The sequence below is a fragment of the Sycon ciliatum genome, chromosome 1, assembly GCF_964019385.1.
Source record: "Sycon ciliatum chromosome 1, ocSycCili1.1, whole genome shotgun sequence".
NCBI classification, from domain to species: domain Eukaryota; kingdom Metazoa; phylum Porifera; class Calcarea; order Leucosolenida; family Sycettidae; genus Sycon; species Sycon ciliatum.
In genome coordinates, this window is record NC_088643.1 from 87,969,425 (window position 1) to 87,987,882 (window position 18,458).

General features: G+C 47.1%; 3 protein-coding genes across 3 annotated transcripts; all 3 read right to left on the reverse strand.

Moving 5' to 3' along the window:
* Positions 1-15: 15 nt before the first annotated feature.
* On the reverse strand, positions 16-3,923 carry LOC135806196 (intraflagellar transport protein 70A-like). Its single transcript, XM_065320351.1, has one exon. It carries the CDS (start codon positions 3,269-3,271, stop codon positions 1,127-1,129), a length of 2,145 nt encoding a protein of 714 aa, XP_065176423.1. The 5' UTR covers positions 3,272-3,923; the 3' UTR covers positions 16-1,126.
* A 1,586-nt stretch (positions 3,924-5,509) lies between these two features.
* On the reverse strand, positions 5,510-9,646 carry LOC135807158 (protein rolling stone-like). Its single transcript, XM_065321188.1, has 2 exons — positions 9,362-9,646; positions 5,510-6,664 (listed from the first exon to the last, which is right to left on the reverse strand). Exons 1-2 carry the CDS (start codon positions 9,545-9,547, stop codon positions 5,933-5,935), a joined length of 918 nt encoding a protein of 305 aa, XP_065177260.1. The 5' UTR covers positions 9,548-9,646; the 3' UTR covers positions 5,510-5,932.
* A 3,630-nt stretch (positions 9,647-13,276) lies between these two features.
* LOC135806198 (protein rolling stone-like) lies at positions 13,277-17,736 on the reverse strand. Its single transcript, XM_065320353.1, has 3 exons — positions 17,275-17,736; positions 15,248-15,398; positions 13,277-14,087 (listed from the first exon to the last, which is right to left on the reverse strand). Exons 2-3 carry the CDS (start codon positions 15,356-15,358, stop codon positions 13,341-13,343), a joined length of 858 nt encoding a protein of 285 aa, XP_065176425.1. The 5' UTR covers positions 15,359-15,398; positions 17,275-17,736; the 3' UTR covers positions 13,277-13,340.
* Between the last annotated feature and the right edge of the window lie 722 nt (positions 17,737-18,458).

An 18,458-nucleotide genomic window follows, 5' to 3' on the forward strand; every position in this document is an offset into this window, starting at 1 on the left:
TTGCCATGTGCTATAATCGCTGACCATCAACTACTAATACAGCAAACTCAATGAGCAGGAGAATTAGTTCGATCCTTATGCTAAGTTATAGCCTGAGTTGCACCCACACTATTATACAAGCGATATCAAGAGCACATGCTTGCAAACTCCCAAAGTGTGCAACTCATGATGGGTGCTGTAACAATTGATTGTCAGAATTACGTCAGCTTTTTTTCATGATGTAGCTAGTAAGTAAATAATTAATTAGTTCTGCGTCCACTTCACCACCATGACGTAGCTAGTTCTGTGTATGATTATGCACACCAGATGTGAGGTCGTCTGCAAGCAATGCAATGTGTAAAGTCAAGTCAGGAGATTGCATCCTGAAAACGTAGTTCTGGAACTAAGTTGTGGCAGAAGTAACGTATGCAGCCGCATGCACTATGTCACTACATGAGTACAGTCATGTACATGGCTGCATTCACAAGTACACAGACACAGACATTCACCTTGTTATGCACTGTACTAGTACACTAAAACAGTTGGCTATGCGGTCAATAGTGCACATGTCCAAATGTGTACATGGAAGGTTTTGCTATACCGGTGATTAACATAATAATACTTCGAAGTATACAAATTCACTACGTGCGAGTTCACTAAGTGGAGCCACTTGAGGTACACTCGTCTTCTAAAACATCCAAGAAAGTCATATCCGTTGTTGACAAACTCATGGAGTGCATATACTAAAAGTTATTGCAGTACAGTCATACAGACAGCACTTGTGATACTGTATGGTTCTCCTTTGCTGCCAAACAGTATCTGTATCAGTGGACATGTATAGACAGACGCGGGAATACAATGCCGATCAGTATATGTACAGACGGAAGCGGGAATGCTTTGCATATACTGCTACATTGCTCATTTTGTCAGGCCAGCTGATATCATGGTGCGCCGCTGTGCGCATTTAGAAGTCGACAACACAGCTTGTTCTCCTGAGTGCGCTAGTCGTGACGGTTGATGCTGTCTTGAAAAGCACACCCACTCACAAAACAACAAACACACCACTTGCCACTGTTGCCGGGTATGTGGTTCCTGGACAGGTAGTGAGTCAAGTAGACGCTAGCGCTCGCCAGTGTTGATGGTCACCTCAAGTTCCCAAACCGGTAATCGTGAGGAACAAGGCCCGTAAATAGCGTGCCTCGTATGCCACTGTGTTCCTGCCTTCATGCATTGGGTTCTCTTCAAGTGGGTGTTCGGCGTGAGCAACGATCTTCTGTCCGTACTTTTCAACGCGCGTGAGAAACAGCACAATCTCTGACATGATCTCGTCCCTCAAGAAGAACATTTGCTTTGCCATGGACTCCATCAAAGCAATCAAGCACCTCTTCGCATAGAACCATGTCTCCGTGCCAAGCTTTCTGTTGTACGGTTCCAGGCTCTTCATGATTCTGGAGAATCCAAACTCAAAGTTACCCTTTGCACAGTAGAGCGTGCCGATGACCATGTTAATGATGCACAGGTGATAGCACTTCTTGTCAGGTTCTTCGTAGGCTGCTTCCTCTTCATACTTTTCAACGAGAATCATCATCTCCTCGGCCTCTACGTTGTGTCCCGTCATGATGTAGCAGACACAGAGATTGGCCAGGATGATTGGCTTGATCTCTAGTGGAGTACGGTAGTACGCCTTGACGATGGGCTCATAGAACTTGACAGCGTCAGTGTATCTTCTGACATCCTCGTCGGGCTTTACGGGCTTGTCGCTGGCCTGCACGAACAGTGTGTGTCCAACGTTGATTTTGAAGTCCTCCATATCACTGCACCTGTTTGCTGCCTTACGGAACACCCTCTCCAGAGCTGGGTAGTTCTGTTTATCCCAGTATATCTTGGCTTGCTGCATGACAACCATACCGTAATGTTTCAAGGCCATCTCGTGCTCTCTTGCAGCCTGATTTTGAATGTCCTCAATGCTAGCCTTGTCAGCAACCCTAGCAGGTGGTGCATTGGGATGGGTTTTGCGAGTGGGATTCTCACCAGCACCATCAGCACCGGGTCGAGCTTGTACCTGTTTGAGCTTCCTCAGAGTACGCTGCACCTCCTTCCCTAGATCAGTTGCCATCTCGTCAAGGAGCCTGAATGCCTCCTCAACAGACGATTGCAGTACCAGTATTATCTCAAGCAGCCGGTACACAGTTGGGTTTATGAGGCGAAATGTCTCTCGCGTATTCTCCGCCAAGACATCAGCAGCCAGGTCATAGTATTCGTACTTGAGGTATAACAGGATTAGGTTGGAAAACGTTTCCGGGGGACAAACTGCCTGCTGTAGCAGGAATTGCAGTTTCTCAAACCCCTCCACTGGCTCCGCATCCATATTCAAGACGGCTTCATTGTGCAAAGTAACAGCATCGAGTTCATGGGCAGAGCGGGGTGGCATGCACCTCAAATATGCCAATGCCTTTGCAGGGCCTTTAGACTCCATCACCAGCATGGCCCCAAGGTTGAAAGCTTCAATGGCGTGAGTCTCCTGCAGAGTCTGCGTGTTACCCACGCTGGCTTGATCAGTCGGAGGTTTGTTGTCCGCCAGGTTTGTGAGCATGTTCGATGCAGCAATTCCGTACTCTGGGTGTTGGCCACTGGCTGTGTTCATGATCCCGACCACACAGCCTGTGGCCATGTTGTGCTCTCTTAGTTTGTAATAGCAAAGACCCAAGTTGTACTTAAGGTCTGGCGTCAGCTTTCCACATTCTTCTGCAGCTCTTCGAAACAGCTGCAAAGAATCCTGGTACTTCTCCTCCTTGAAAAGGACACAACCCCAATTGATCGTAGTGTCGATGTTGTCTGGACAGGCGTGAAGCTCAGCTCTAGTTGTCTTGCAGCAACCCGATGCATACGCTATGCTGGCACGTAGCTGTGGGAGCAGCAGCGGCATACTGGCTTCCGCTTCCTTGTTGCTAGTGGCTATTTGGTGTGCAATCTGCGTAGCATCAGATATGGCACCGCTCTTGTACAGTGCCTGTGCGTAGCATACCTTGTATGTCACCATCTCCGGGTACTGCTCCTGCAGCTGGTCGTAGCATTCAGCGGCATCGTCAAATTCCTGCATTTGAAAGTAGCAGTACGCCAACAGGGATAGCGCTGGACGAGACACACGCGAGTATGGACATGTGTTGCGTAAATCTAGTAGCAGTGTTGATGCATCCCGGTACTTACCATCTCGGATCAGACCGTACACCGAGGATGTGATTTGTCCCTGCTCTGGCATTCGTACCCTCATATTGGACGCCATCACGGGCATAACTTCTCCCACCAGCCACAGCTAAGCACCGTGTGGATCTACTCCTTATGTAGAGAGGGAGAGGAGAAATGTAGGTACACGTACTGTGGGCCAGTGTGGCCCGGTGTACAGGGTGTATGCAGCTGATCTAGTCCTACTTGTACAATCATGTAGTACTAGTACTAGTAGTAGACCCTTGCCGGTGTAGCACAGAGGTGACGGATGTCGGCACACCTCGTAGATCTCTACCTGGATGACCTCGATCGGTGACCGTCGTCCAGGATCGTCGATGAGTCGAGTTTCGCCGATTAGCTCAGTGGCACCAGTGTCGGACGGGAAAAGAGTGCCACCGAAGCTCGGCACTGCCACCGGCCGGTCCAGATTACGACCTTTCCTTCGACTTCCTCAACGACTGAATGCTGCGCAAGGCTGGCTCAGCCGCTGTTGCTGGACGGAGAAGACTTGGCGATAACGTAGTAGATCTACGTCCGGTCAGTCTACGGCGTATTGAGTATTGTGGCGAGGAAGCACAGCTACAAGCCTCCAGCAATATCAATTCAGTAACTACAATAGTGATGCCCGGTTTGCAAGAATCTGTAACTGGTTCCTGCTCGCTAGCGCATACTGCGGCATAGCGGACCCTCGTCAGATCTGCTCCCCGGCTGCAGTCTGCAGAGCTCGCTGTCTGTACTTGTAAGTAAAGTAACACGTATAGCACAGTAACCCGTCGTTACTAACGTTAGTTGCCTTTTCTATGTAAATAATAATTGTAGGACGAAGGTACAGTATTGAGCATAACCAGACGGTTCTTCAGCTCAATTATGATTGTGACTGCTAGCATGCTGTCGTGCTGTGCCAAAACCTCAGCGTCAAACCAAGTCGAGAGGTACTACTACCGGTATAGCTAGGTATCTACTTGGCGAGGTGCTAGCATCCACAAACCACCAAGCGTTCATGCGTCAACTCCGTAGGTCTACGCGTAGATCCACAATCGTCATCATGTCTACCATCAATGATGTACATGCATGACACAGCAAAAATTAATAATATTCAGCCTGTATCCATTATGAAGACAAGTTAGCTGATGAGAGATGCCGAAGACAAGCTGATGAGAGATGCCGAAGCCAACAACCGGGTAGAACCCGGCAACACAACAATAATTATAACGTTACATGGGTAACAAAACGGTGAAGTAAACACAATTAAAATGAGTCACACTTAAGGTCCGTTAATGCAGATGCGCATATGCGACGGTCCTCAGTCCGGACAACCGTCCATAGTGTGTTCACTGGGCGATGGTAAGCCGATCGGGAATAACGCATGCACAAGACCGCTCTCCGTAGCAATGCAAAAATTGGCACCCTCTGTAAGACATGGCTACTGCTCCGAGCAGCACGTTCATTCACACCGTTGACAGACAAAACTAACTGCACGAGTCGAAAAATCTCTCCAGGAATAGCAATTGTCGTATGAGGCATCCGCCGCATCATGTAGCGTATCAATGTGTGCACTGTAGTACCGGCATGTGTACTACATCCTCATAGAGTCATAGGACGAAGAAGTTATGGACCCGGCCGGTCTCTTGATAGGACATATCCTCAGTTGTGCGTAAGCTGAGTGGACAGAGAGCGCATGTCGATCTTCGATTGCAGCTATGCCTACGGTTAATGTTTTAACATTAACCGTAGGCATAGCTGCAATCCAATGATTACATTGCAGGGAGCAGCAGCTCCGTCTCAATGACGGTGACGTCCAGAGCTGCTGTATACAGTCCTATGGGGCTGATGTCACTGAGTCTGTTCTCGGAAGGAAAATATATTTTCGCTGCACACTGTACAGTCTATTGTGAAGAGTACAGTACGGGAAGTTAAGCGGGATTCACAGAAGCTTTTTTGCGATGCGACGCGATCTACGACGGACGCGTGCGATGCGAACTCGCGAAATACCATTCACAGAAGAAGTCAGTGATGCGACAAAATCTTGCTGATTTGGCTACGTCACCATGATATTCGCGCGGTTTGATACAACTTGTACAAATTTATAGGCAACTCTTGAACCTTTGTACAACTTTGCTGTAGAAAAGGTCAAAATCGTACGCCAAATCGCTTGTCGCATCGCATCGCAAAAGTTGAGCCAAGCTCAACTTCTGCGATGGCCCAGTTGCGGCAGTTGCGTGGGGTGCGATTTGGGGTTTTCCCGGTTTCGCGCGTGTCGCATCGCGAAAAAGCTTCTGTGAATCCCGCTTTACTATAAACACAATCGGCCACATGTACTCTAGTCTTAGAAAAATGAAATATTCAATAGGTTGCGGGAAAAGGTAATAAAATAGAAGCTATTTGTGAAGATAAGATGATATGGGAGGGACCAAAGTATGACTGTATGAGGAGTACATGTACTGCAGTGAACATGTTCAAAATAAGATACCAACTCTATAACCGGTGAAACATTGCGAGAGGACATGCCTACTCAAAACAGGGGCCATTACAAAAAAATATAGCAGACAGACGTATCCATGTCCATTTGTTTAGTTGTTTTGCAGAAAGTCTACAGTCCTATAGGTTCTCTCTGCTTTGTTGCTTCACAATGGAAGTCCATACATCAATCACCAATGTGTAGCCACACACACACACAGCGCACACAAGCGCGGTGGATTGGGGTGCATGTACATGCCGGCGGCGTTAATCAGACTTCGCCCATGGCATGGTTGTTGCCGTCGCCGCGCCCCATGCGGGTGTAGGTGTGTCGAGCAATGGCCACCCTGATCTTCATGATTCCAAAGACAATGAAGTGCACAAGAGGCACGGCCACTAGCGCCGCTGGCACAGCCAGGGCGGCGGCGCTGCCAGGCTTGTTCTTCCAGTCCAGTGGCGCGTAAACGTACGCCTGGCCGGTGGTATTGGTCCCACCCAGGACAGTGTAGACATAGGATACAATGAGGTAGGTGGCGGCAACACCCACTGGGTACACCGTGTGTAACAGGTTGAGCTTGAAGTGGCTCAAGCAGAGCTGAAGTATAGTCATGGCCGCGTTTAGGGCATGTGTGCTGATGTCCAAGAACGACCCTTTCGGCTCCAGAAGAGACCAGTAGAGTCCAGTGATGACTATGCCGAGGTCCAGAGCGATTGTGAAGGTGATTTGCTGCGCACTATGAAACCAACGCCATGCCGACAGAGACTGCTCAAGTTCTTCACTGCTCGTCTGAAGGCGCACAAGGGATTGGCGCAAACGTAGCCGATGAACACACACAGCAACGAAGCCAATGGAGCTAAGGACTATGCTCAGATAACCCCAGTTTGTTAGGTAGATAAACCATTTCGGACCCCCAACTTCATCGATTCCAGAGAAGATGATGACGCCCGACGTGAAAGCAGCAAAGATGACGTGTACAACGAGCAAGGCCACATCAGGGATAAACTGCAAAAATGAAAAGAAAGCAAGACGAAGAAGAACCACGAATAAGTTGCTACATGCTTGCCGTTGCATCTCTAATAAGAGTGTTGTTCAGTGCTGGCTTATCCACACCATTGTTAGAGTTTCTGAGGAGAAGAAAATTTGATGGGAAATAAGTAGCTAACTCCAGTCACGTCACCACGCTATGCTGCATTCCCAGGTGACCCACTCCATCAGTGCAAATCATCCTGTATTCTACATACTAGTAGCTACCATACTGAGTGCAAGGATGCCAAGGAATAGAGGTTAGGCGAATGATGTCATGGCGGTGAGTCAACGGAGCCACTTATGGGCACTATGCCGCCACTTTGCCAAACCATCTCACTTGATTACTGTTTTCTGATGATCGCTTAGTGCATGAAACGCGGAGTAAAAACACTTTTTCGTCCTCTTATTATTGTTTGAACTACCTCTGCCTCTCGGAATTGAGCACTCTCTTGGACAGCCTGGAACCTCTCTGTTTCACTTGATTATGTAATTGCATAACCTCAATATGCCGAGCCTGATTTTCAAGATGGACACGCAGCACATAAGCTTGTTTTTAGTGTCGATATGCATTGAATACCTGCTTTGAGTAGAAGCCTAGCCCTGACTTCGACTCCTATAGAAGAAAGTCTGGTCGCTAAACATGACAGTATTGTATTTCAAAGATACACATGGAATCTTGATACATGTACTGGCAAGAGTACACAAGCTCCCAAGAGTGTGCACTCTGGACAACCTTGCTATGGGGTGTGCTGATGGTGAAAACTCACAGGCGGGCGCTTAGTCTGGCAGCGTCAGATTGTGAAGGAACAAAAGAGCTTGGGCGGAGGCGTTGGGGAGACAACGGGCAACAGGCGGGAGGGGATTTTAGGAGGATGGCGGGCGACAGGCGGGTGGGAGCGTCAGGTCTTATATTATTATTATAACAGGAGTGATAGCTGGGCATGCGCAGAGTGGCAATCTGACGCTGCCAGACTTAGCGCCCACCTGCGCTCAGCGCTAGATCTGTTCATGCCTGTGGCCCAATGTGTTTATAAGCGTACTGTTGGGTAGAACCCCAGTGTCAGTTACCTTGTCGCTTGAAACTCGGAGTTACAAATAACCTGAACGTCCTCTGCTGAGTCTGCTACGTTTTAAACTCTGTCTTTGACATTGAGCACTCCCTGCAGCGCGCGGATCAACGGATTTATGAATTTCAAGAGTACAACTGAGTCCTGCACAAGCTTGCAGACAATGGACAAATGGACAACACTTTGTAAGGGCGCACGTGCCACCGCACCATGCTCGGGAACTGACTGTTTGGTCTTGGTCTGTGTAGCATGCTGCAAGGTTTTTCAATAAAAAAAACTTTCATCAATATCAACGATTCAAAACTGGGCACGATAATTATATGGAAAGACAATGCCGGACTGCCGGGTGTGGCTTATCAGTGCACTTGCAAGAATACTGTAAGATATGTTTAAACGAGTGGCAAATTTAACGATTGTCCAAAATCCATAGATTCGAGAAGATACGTTTAATAACGATCTTGCAGTCTTCCGGCATATCCGCACATAACACATATGAGCAAGATTATATAACCCCCCCCAAGAGTGTGCAACTCCTGATACCCTTTCTATGGGGCACGCCGACGGCGAAAACTCACATCACGTGGTGCAGTGTCGCAGTTGTACATTTCCAGCCCGTTTTTAGCGAGCAGCGGAGTAATAAAAAAAGCACTCCCTGACAGAAACTCACTGCGGGTATGCAAATCCCCACACGATTCCCCAGCATGATCATGGCAGATATTCGGATTGCGCGCACGCTATCCTTCGTTTGTACGTAGTACGAATGTATCTGAGACACGTGATGTGAGTTTTCGCCGTCGGAGACCCCATACGCAGAGTTGCACACTTTTGGGGGGTTATATACTCTTGATACGAGGCGTTACAGCCTAAACAGAACTTATTATAACGAAGAAATGTCACTCGTTAAAACGTTACATTAACATGGCTTACAGCTAGCCCTTTCCCAAAGATGCTCGCCACTTTTTTCGCAACTTTTCGTTGTTTAGGAAGAAATCGCAACTTTCTTCATTTTCGCGAACTATTTCACAACTCTTCCACAACCTTGACCTCATGGCATGGGGTCAAAATGTCAAGTCACGGACTACATGTCGGACAAATGCATACTCGCGCATTTCTCGCCTGCCTTCAGACTCATTTCAGAGAAACGGTAGATCAACGGTAGTTACGATAATGTGCATTCTCTTTTCCGTGCACTGGACTGATGTAGGATACTTCGAAGTACATGCAATAGGCTACTGGCATTGTGTAAAAATTAATGGTGATTCACAGCAGGAAGGGGTGTACGAGTTTGCTGTTGCTGCACTTCTGCTATTTCTGCTCCTACTTTGGTGGTTTTTGCACAAGAACTCTTCAATTTTAAGTTGCGATATTAGCAACTTTTGAGCTTTTTCTGAAAATATAGATGCTATTTCAGCAACTATCACTTGTTTTGACACGGTTGCGAAAAGCATAAGTTGCAAAAATTATGGCATCTTTGGGAAAGGGCTACTTACAGCATGTGCAAGCTCGATTCAGAATGTGACAAATGCTTTATTGCAGCCAGCTCTGACCATTTGACTCATCTACACGCAGTGCCCTGGACACTGTTGTCCCAGCAGCTCAAACTTACCGGCGATGTTGCTTGCCACGCGGCATTCTCCTGTGATGGCCGAAAGTGTGCCAGAGCAAATTCGTGCATAAAAGAAAAATCAGGATTCCTCGGGAGACTTGCTATTGCCGTTTTCATTTTTGGTGTGTAGAACTGTTTCGTGAATTGCGTGGTGAAGACACAGACAACACAGCAACAGCTATCCATGATGTACAATACACTTCAGTGCAGTAGTCAGGTTATCCGGGTGATATCACAAGTCATGAATATACATGTAGCCACGGGGAAAATCGCGATTTCACGATGGAAATTTCCCTGCGATTTTAAGGAGTTCTGCCAATTCTCTGTGATCGTGAATTTATTTTTAGCTGCATAAGAACATTGAAAGTGTGTGTGTGTGTGTGTGTGTGTGTGTGTGTGTGTGTGTGTGTGTGTGTGTGTGTGTGTGTGTATATGGTGCAGTGGTATGTGCAGTCGATTTCCAATCGAGAGGTTGCGGGTTCAATTCCCGACGATTATGGTCGCACACGTCTTTCTTCTCTTTCTCATTCTCCTAGCTCTTCTTTCATTCTCCTGGGTGGTTACCAACAGCCAGTGTATGCCGGAGTATGTGGTGTGGTGTGTGTGTAAAATTTAAAAAAAAATGGAAATTCACTGGCCAGAAAAAGCCTCTTCAATCAGCTGTGTGGTGGATACCAGGCTAAAATTAGTGGCGGTCAATTCATCAGCCTTGCAAGCTGTTGAATGGTGTAATCCCAGCACAAGTTGCTATGTCTAACATAGCTGTTCGCTATCATCGCTTCCGCGGTGGGCAGGTCTGAGGTGTGTGTGTGTGTGTATCGCATGGATCAAGTTCTTGTCACTCAGGAGTCTGCACCTGTGTGTAGCATGTACCATACTCGTGGACTAAAGTGAATGATATGCTGAAGATTGCACCCGGTAACTTTTTCCTTTTCATTCTCTCAATCCTCTTCTTTATGAGAGATAGTGCCAGCCCGCTATGTCAGATGATGATCCCACCAGCCATGCATCAACAAGGCACCAGGCAAGAACTGATAGTGATGGTGGTGAGAAGGAGAGCTCTATGCCAGAGTGAAACTTTGCAGTTGGAAGAGCTGGTGCGGGCAGTGGTATGAAATAGCCCCACATTTGACGCTGAAGATCAATCAGTGAATGGCAAACCTCCAACCAGGGAGTAGTCATAATTATTATGGTATTTTACTATCGGCACTCCCTGCTTCCAACTAATGATGACTCGATGATGAGTTAAGTCCTGGATGCTGCTTTCTCCAGAATTATCAAAACTTTCCATCGAAATTAAGTCAGATTTCTCAACCTGTTTTTCTCTTCATTGTGTTTGATAGTGCAGTAGGGCATCCGTCATAAAACGTACACTATAATTATTTCCCACCAAAACCGCAAACTGCACTTCAACGTTAATTTCCCTCTTCTGCTGCTGAACCCACACTTGCCACACTTTTCGTTTATAACGAACCAAATATTGTAGGGCTGCATGTACACCAAGTGCACGCATACTGTCATGGGCCACATATCAGTCAATCCGACTTGGGATTTGCTGCTTATAGTATGAGTGCATTTCTGATAATTATAACGAACTTCGGCTGTAAAGAACTAATTCTCCTGCACAATGCACGTGTTCCATACATCAGGAGTTGACTATACATGTATACTATATTTTATTCTTATTTTACTAGGGAATTCCCAACAGGCGTCATCGCCTTCTTACAGGGAACCCTAAGAAAGTCTTGATGGATGATCGAAATTCAGCAGTATACTACTGTCGTAAAAAGTTATGGATTGGTGGTCTCCACCTTTAAATAATACATGCTGTCAACCAACAATTATAGTAAAAAGTTCTAAAACCGAACTGACCTGACACTAGCATGCAGTGGTATGAGACCAACGTCCATGTAACAGCGTTACACTGCTGTACTCCCAAACGCGCAAGGTTCAGTCCCTGAGTCTGTAGCAAGGAACCAACGCCAGCACCTGCTTCCGCCCTGCTACTCGACATACAGCAGTGAACCACTCCTTACTTGAGTTTGGCGTGTGCAGCTGTATTCGGGTACATGTAGAAAGTAAGTGGGCTTGATCCCATCCCAGACAATAATAAACTGTTACTTGGCCCTCATTTCCGGACAAGCAAACGGACAGCAAACATTACAGTTTGCCGCCACCTGGTACTCGTAGTTGTACCTTTTTGATTTTTGATTTCCTCCTTGTTTTGATTTCCTGCAGTCTGCACACGTTTGCACGTGAGTCTACCGCGTAGAGTCTACCGCGTACGTACCGGTGCAGCTCGGTTCTAATTCTCCGGAGGCCAGGCCCTACCAGGGAGTCGTCAAATACCGGTATTTGACGACCCCCTACCCTAGGCCCCTGCTCCCTTGAGGCCCTGATGATGTACACACAGTTTTGCAAGGACTGTGGTAGATCTACATGGTGCAGGTCCTCAGACTAGCATGCAGGCAGGTGGGGGGAGTTTCCCGGATCCTCTGAAGACAGGACTCGCTTGCGCTTATCCTGCTCCGCCCCCCCCCCCCCCACACACACACACGTGGCCACCACACACACACACCTCCAAAAGCACAACCACAGAGGGGTCCCGGCAAGAGTCTCTTGGTCCAGGTGCAGCCAGGGGTGATGTGGGTGGTGGACTGGTGGTGCAGTGGCACATTAAAGGGGAAGTATACCCTAAAATCAAATTTTCACCAGTTGTAGTCTTCGGGGTGCTGAGTCGAATGGTCTTGGTCCGAGGAAGCTGAGACGCTCCCTTCCTACTTGAATCCCAATCGAACTCGCGCACTTCCACCGAAACTGGGTGACTGCGCCCTACTAGATGGGGATTTGTATGCAAAATGTCACTAAAAGCGCCATTTCGTTCTTATAAAAGCACGGATGATCGCGATTGGCCCATATGTTGTAGTCTTTTGGACGCTGAGTCGACTGGTTTTGGTCCGAAAAGGCTGCGATGCAGCGTTCCTCCTTTATTCCCAATCGAACATGGTTGAACAAGCGGTCACGTGCTCCTGCGTACACCAGTCACCTGGTCACCGTGCCTGCAGGGTACAACTTACTAGCCTGTTTGACCTTTTTTGGGTGCAGTCCTGTCACTCGAGTTGAACTCGAGTTGAACCTTGGTGTGAAAGTTGTCGCCTGCTGGCGCGGTGACCAGGTGATTTGGGCACCCAGGAGCACGTGACCGCTTGTTCAACCATGTTCGATTGGGAATAAAGGAGGAACGCTGCATCGCAGCCTTTTCGGACCAAAACCAGTCGACTCAGCGTCCAAAAGATTACAACATATGGGCCAATCGCGGTCATCCGTGCTTTTGTAAGAACGAAATGGCGCTTTTAGTGACATTTTGCATACAAATCCCCATCTAGTAGGGCGCAGTCACCCAGTTTCGGTGGAAGTGCGCGAGTTCGATTGGGATTCAAGTAGGAAGGGAGCGTCGCAGCTTCCTCGGACCAAGACCATTCGACTCAGCACCCAGAAGACTACAACTGGTGAAAATTTGATTTTAGGGTATACTTCCCCTTTAAACAAAGTACAAGTATACAGGCATGGTGCACCACTCTTGTCTTGGTGGTGTTTCATCACGAGCTCAACACATGTGCATGTTGTTCGTGCCCCTCTAAGGCCCTCTTCCTTCGGAACGGTTGGTCAGTTACAAGCTTCAGGCTCAGCGGTAGCTGTTCCGTATAGACTCTACAGTGCAGCGGGCCAGTGGGAGACTGATGACATCATGAACTCATTTTTTTTAAAACCCAAAGAGTGACAACAATAATTATAAGTATTCACATGTAATTTATAATCACGGATCCCCCCTACACCGAAACTCAAAAGCATGCCCGCATGCACACGCATATATGCACAGTAATGCACGTGTACACAGCCAATACGCACGCAGGGTGAAGAACCTTTGTATGATAATCAAGTATATAGCCCAGTGCTGGTGGGCCAGGACAACTCAGTATCACACATTACTAGTACCCACATCAACTTGTTCATAGTCGATACCTATTCCACTTGGTAGGGTAGTGCTAACACGGCGTGCAATAGCTATCCTAATCTTCATCATGCCAAAGTAGATGAGGTGAACCAAAGGTACACCTATGAATGCAGCTAAAAGACTCAAGAGAGCTGCGTTGCCAGGCTTGTTGTTCCAGTCTAGTGGAGGGTATATAGCGTCATTGCCATTGATGTCTGTCCCACCTGATAGAGCGTAGATTATAGTGAAGACTATATAAACTACACCAGCAATCAACGGGTAAATAACTTGCAAGATGTTCAGCTTGAAGTTGCTCAGGCAAAGTTCAACAAAGCAGAAGGCCGTGTTCAGAGCATGTATTGACACATCAAGGAACGAGCCGTCCGGTGCCAGCAACGTGTAGTAGAGAAGAGTGATGAGGGTACTGACGCTCAGAGCAATTGTAAACATGATCTGCTGGATGCTATGGAACCAGCGCCATGCCCCAAGGGCCTGGCTGAGTTCCTCATATGGATAGTTCTGATGTACCAGTGAATACTTGCGCCAGTAGCGATGCACACCAATGACAGCAAATCCTACAAAGCTCAGCATAACCGACAAGTATCCCAAGTTGGAGAGGTAGATAAACCACTTAGGACTCTCTACTCCATCGAAGGCGGACATGAAGATAATGACCACTGAGTACACGGCAAAAATGCTGTGTACCATCAACATCAGCAAATCTGGGATGAACTGCAAAGAGAACAGATTGGGAACAATGACAACAAATCACAAAGACGACGACAACAACAACGACAGCAATAAACAACAATGATGTAATGAGAACACAGTTTACATCGAAACTTCCAAACTAAAAGATCCCAGCCAATCTGAAACATGCACAAAGACCATACTGGCTAAAGTCGGCATTGGAATTCTCCTACAAGGAAAGTGTAAGACACTCACAGTGTGTGTAACTTAGCAATGTGCAAGGCTTGAAGCGAAGTCACATGGTGCAAAAAAAACAGGTGCTGGCCTCTCAGGCTGCGTTTACACGACAACGCTGGGGGTGAAAACGCAAGAAAATCCTTTCGGATCCATGGTTCATTTACACGGTACGAAGAGCAAAACGTAAAAGTTGTACACCAAAACAGAAGAAAACCAAAACGCTGGCCAAGGTGGAAGAATTTGAAAACGGAAAAAGTTCTGCCGGATAAATTTGGGTGTGTAAACAGTCGAAACGGTATGCTGGCCTCATTTTCCATCACGTGTATTTCGTTTTCGGCCGTTTACACGGATCCGACAATCAAAAAAATTGTTTTTATAATTTTCGTCATGTGACGAGTGTTGTTTTGTGGCCTGTTCTCAACTATTGCTTGAGTGTGATTGGTGCTTCCACGACAACACTTGGCACATACGAACTTTTGCTGATCCTTTGCTCCCATGTAGACGCGCGAAAACGATACAAACGGAGACCACCTCGGATCAGCGTTGATCGTGTAAATGCACGAAAACGAAAAAAGAAATGCGGGACTGAAAACGGAAAACTGGCCGTGCGTTGTCGTGTAAACGCAGCCTCAGTAACACTACTGAGTACAAACAGCAGCAATAGTGGTGTGATGCCAGCAGTGGTGTGATGCCAGGTCAAATATATGGATTGTTCATCGGGTACAGAGAAGGAATGCTGAAAACTTTGTATTGCTGTAACCCAGAGTTTTCTCTCTCGCTCCTCAACTCACTATCACAGTACGTTTGATCATTTCCCCATTTAGACCTTCTGAGCAGCACACGCCACACTCCAAGAAAGAACAATGGCGCTGATCTCACAGCATGCCCTCAGTCCCCTCGCTTACTAATTTCCACTACACCCATGCAACATGTACACGTAAGCTACACGCAATGAGAAAACCTACCGGTGAACTTGCTAGCCATAATGCATTCTCTTGTGATGGACGAAACTTGGACCACGCGAATTCTGCCTTGACTGGGAAGTCAGGGTTGCTGACAAGGTATGCAGATGCCATTTTGGGCACCAGACTTCTTTCTTCTTTCCAATCAGAAACTCTGCAAAGAACCCACAAAGGAAGCACATACACAACTATGTAAAGAGCGTGGCTGACAATCACGACATTCGGAGTTTCTGCGCAGATCATCTTGACATGATCACAAAATTTAATAGCAGCTTATTCATCTAGTCAAGTGCAGTGGTGGTACATGTCAGTGAAATACAATGGCTAGTGAAATGTACTGTATGTGCACGCTTCTCACATCTGGCAGTGCCGGAATGAATGCAGTACATCGTGTCCACTACATGTACAAGCATGCATGGGACAGGCAGGTCTGCGCGGGCGCTAGCACTGAATGGTAGGAAGCCAGGGTTGACTTGCACTTACCGGTATTACCACTGTCCCCACAGTCACTACGTGTACAGAACTGTAAATCTAAAGCCCGTACGAAACATTCTTGATTTACAGCACTGCGGTACTGTATGCTGTTGAGGATGATCGTTCCTTTTTCTACAAGCTACTGTTACACCCGCGGCTTCAAGCAGTCACCATGGTTATGGCAGAATGAGCCCAACTCTAATCCGGAATTCCCATATCTGGACACAGCCCTCAACCGGGCAAGCAGTCAAATCTTGAACAGTTCTTATCTTTTGATGATTGGAATTCGTTTCTTCATGGCAGTCACACAGCTGAACTACTTTAGGGCGTGTTCAGACTACCGAGAACCCCGTCAAACCGTGAATGGCGATACACCGCACTACCGATAAACTAACGTTACTGTTATGTAAGTTGTGCAGCTCTCACCGCGGCACTGAGAAGGGATTTCCCCTTATTCCCAGCCTGAGCATCTCTTTTACTGCCGGAATGCAGTTATAGGCTATTCACACGACAGGCAAATCCACGTTTGTCAGGTGCCCGCAGGAAGTGAAACGTGAGGCTGCAGTTCACACGGCCGCGGATGGCGGCCACTCTGGCCAGAGCTCCTGCGAGTATTCGGTGAGTATACGCCGTTATTGTGGTGATTTGGAATGAGTACCCAGAGACAAAGGCCAAACAACCAGGGTTCAAGACTTCTGTACGATAGTACGACCTCACAGGCTCATAACTGTAAATGTGCCCGCAGATGAGTGCATCCGTGGGCAAAAAACCCATGGACACTTTTGATTCCCATGGACAAATTTTGGTCGCCCACAGGAATATCTCCATGGTGATTTTCCTGGATTTGCCTGGCGTGTGAATCGCCTATAACTGCCGCAGCAGCCGCGGCAGTAAAACTTTTCCGCTGGCAACGTGCCAGTACCGTCATGTGATCAAATCACCTCGGAAACTTTCCCATTCCGTCACTTTTAATCGGTAGTCTGAAACCTGTTTTGTTTTACGTATTTGGTTTCTCCCTACAGTTCGTTTCAAAATATAGAAGCGTGATTTCAAAAAACCGTTAGGTCAGCATCTATACCACATAAAATCTGTGATCACTTTGTGCATAAAAATTTCGAAATTGGGCTTGATCGCTGAAAAACCTATACGAGCTCGTACAAGAGTTATTGGAGAAAGGACCTGAGCAATATGCCGAAAAAATTCTTGAAAAGCTCCAGCCAAATTTGAAATATTTCAAAAATACCATGCGTCTATATTTTTGAAGTGGACTGTAATGTTGTGAATAATATGCAGCAGCTACATGTGCATTTCCTCTGCGCGTACCACAACGTAGACAACCTCGCCTCCCCATAGGAATCTGGACCCAAAACACGCGAAGCCGTAGACTCAAAAACCAAGCACGACACCTGTTCTTTCCGTGATTTCTCTACGTTTCATCAAGAGTATAATATTATGATCATGCGCTCTTGGTTTCATGTGAAGCAGAACCTCTCTAATGATTCGGTGCCCCAAACTTATTTTTTTAGCCATTACAATCATGTGAAGCACAGATTTACCTTTGCCTATGCAATCAGGTTCGCCGTACTATGATCTCGCAGTCACTCAATGGCTCAGGCTTGTACTGTTGTAGCGATTTCAGTGTTCCTTGAAGCCGGAATATCACGACAAGTAGGGGGGTCACTGCAAGCAGTGCTGCACGAACTACGCTCGTACGATCGTCCACAGCTCACTTGCACTTGATAGCAGAGCGAAGTCAATCTCGGATTCTCATTGCTGACCATGTGTGGCGACGGGTTGCTGCTCAGCTTAGCCGGCTATCCCTCATTCCTCAGCCCAACTAGCTGGATGGCATGGTCGTCTCCAATGGGGCCTGTGCAGTGCCATTGCCAGGTAAGTGAGTATTGCAGTTCTGTCACTGTCAGTTGGTAGCTGGGGCTGAAAGTACACCTTGCATGTGGGTGAGTATTTGCCTTGGCTGTCTCGAATATTTACTAATTCACTGACTGATAAATACTTGCATGCAAGGTACAATAATCGTTGAATAATGACTATGTCATTATTTTTATGTTTGAAATGATTACAACAATACACACATGCATGCACAAGGTACACAAAGCATGCAGGGAATGCACTACGAGTAGTGGTACAATAATAATTAGACTACTCCTTGGTACAAAATACAGTAGCAGGGAGTCTCCAAATGCTTGACGCCTCTAATGTCCGAGTAATGATAATGCGCTATCAAGAGTTCATAACCCCACGCATTATCATTCGGAACTCTTGGCGCTATGCATGCGACTAGTCGACTAGATATCAGCAGAACACAGATTTTTTCTCGACTTCTTGAAAGAGATGACCCAGAGGATGGTGTAGGGAAATCTTCGGATACCTGGCCATGTAGAAGGGTGAGCTGATTGGGAGACCACCCCACAATGGGAAATCAGTCGTAAGGGCATACAATACAGGGTCGTAGCAGCCGGACCACTTTTTTAACACAATGCCAAAAGTGTCCAGAATGCAGGAGTTTGCACCCTAATTAAATATTTCAAAGTTTTCACAGGGGAGACCCCCGGATCCCTCTCCGGCCGGACCACCTCCAACGGCGGTGCTACACGCCGAAGAACGAACAGCTAAAAATTTCACTAGGCACAGCATACCTATGTATACACGGTGACTCAACTGTGCATACTATACTCGGACTGTAACACATGAAAATAAGAACGGTCCTGGCTACGAGACT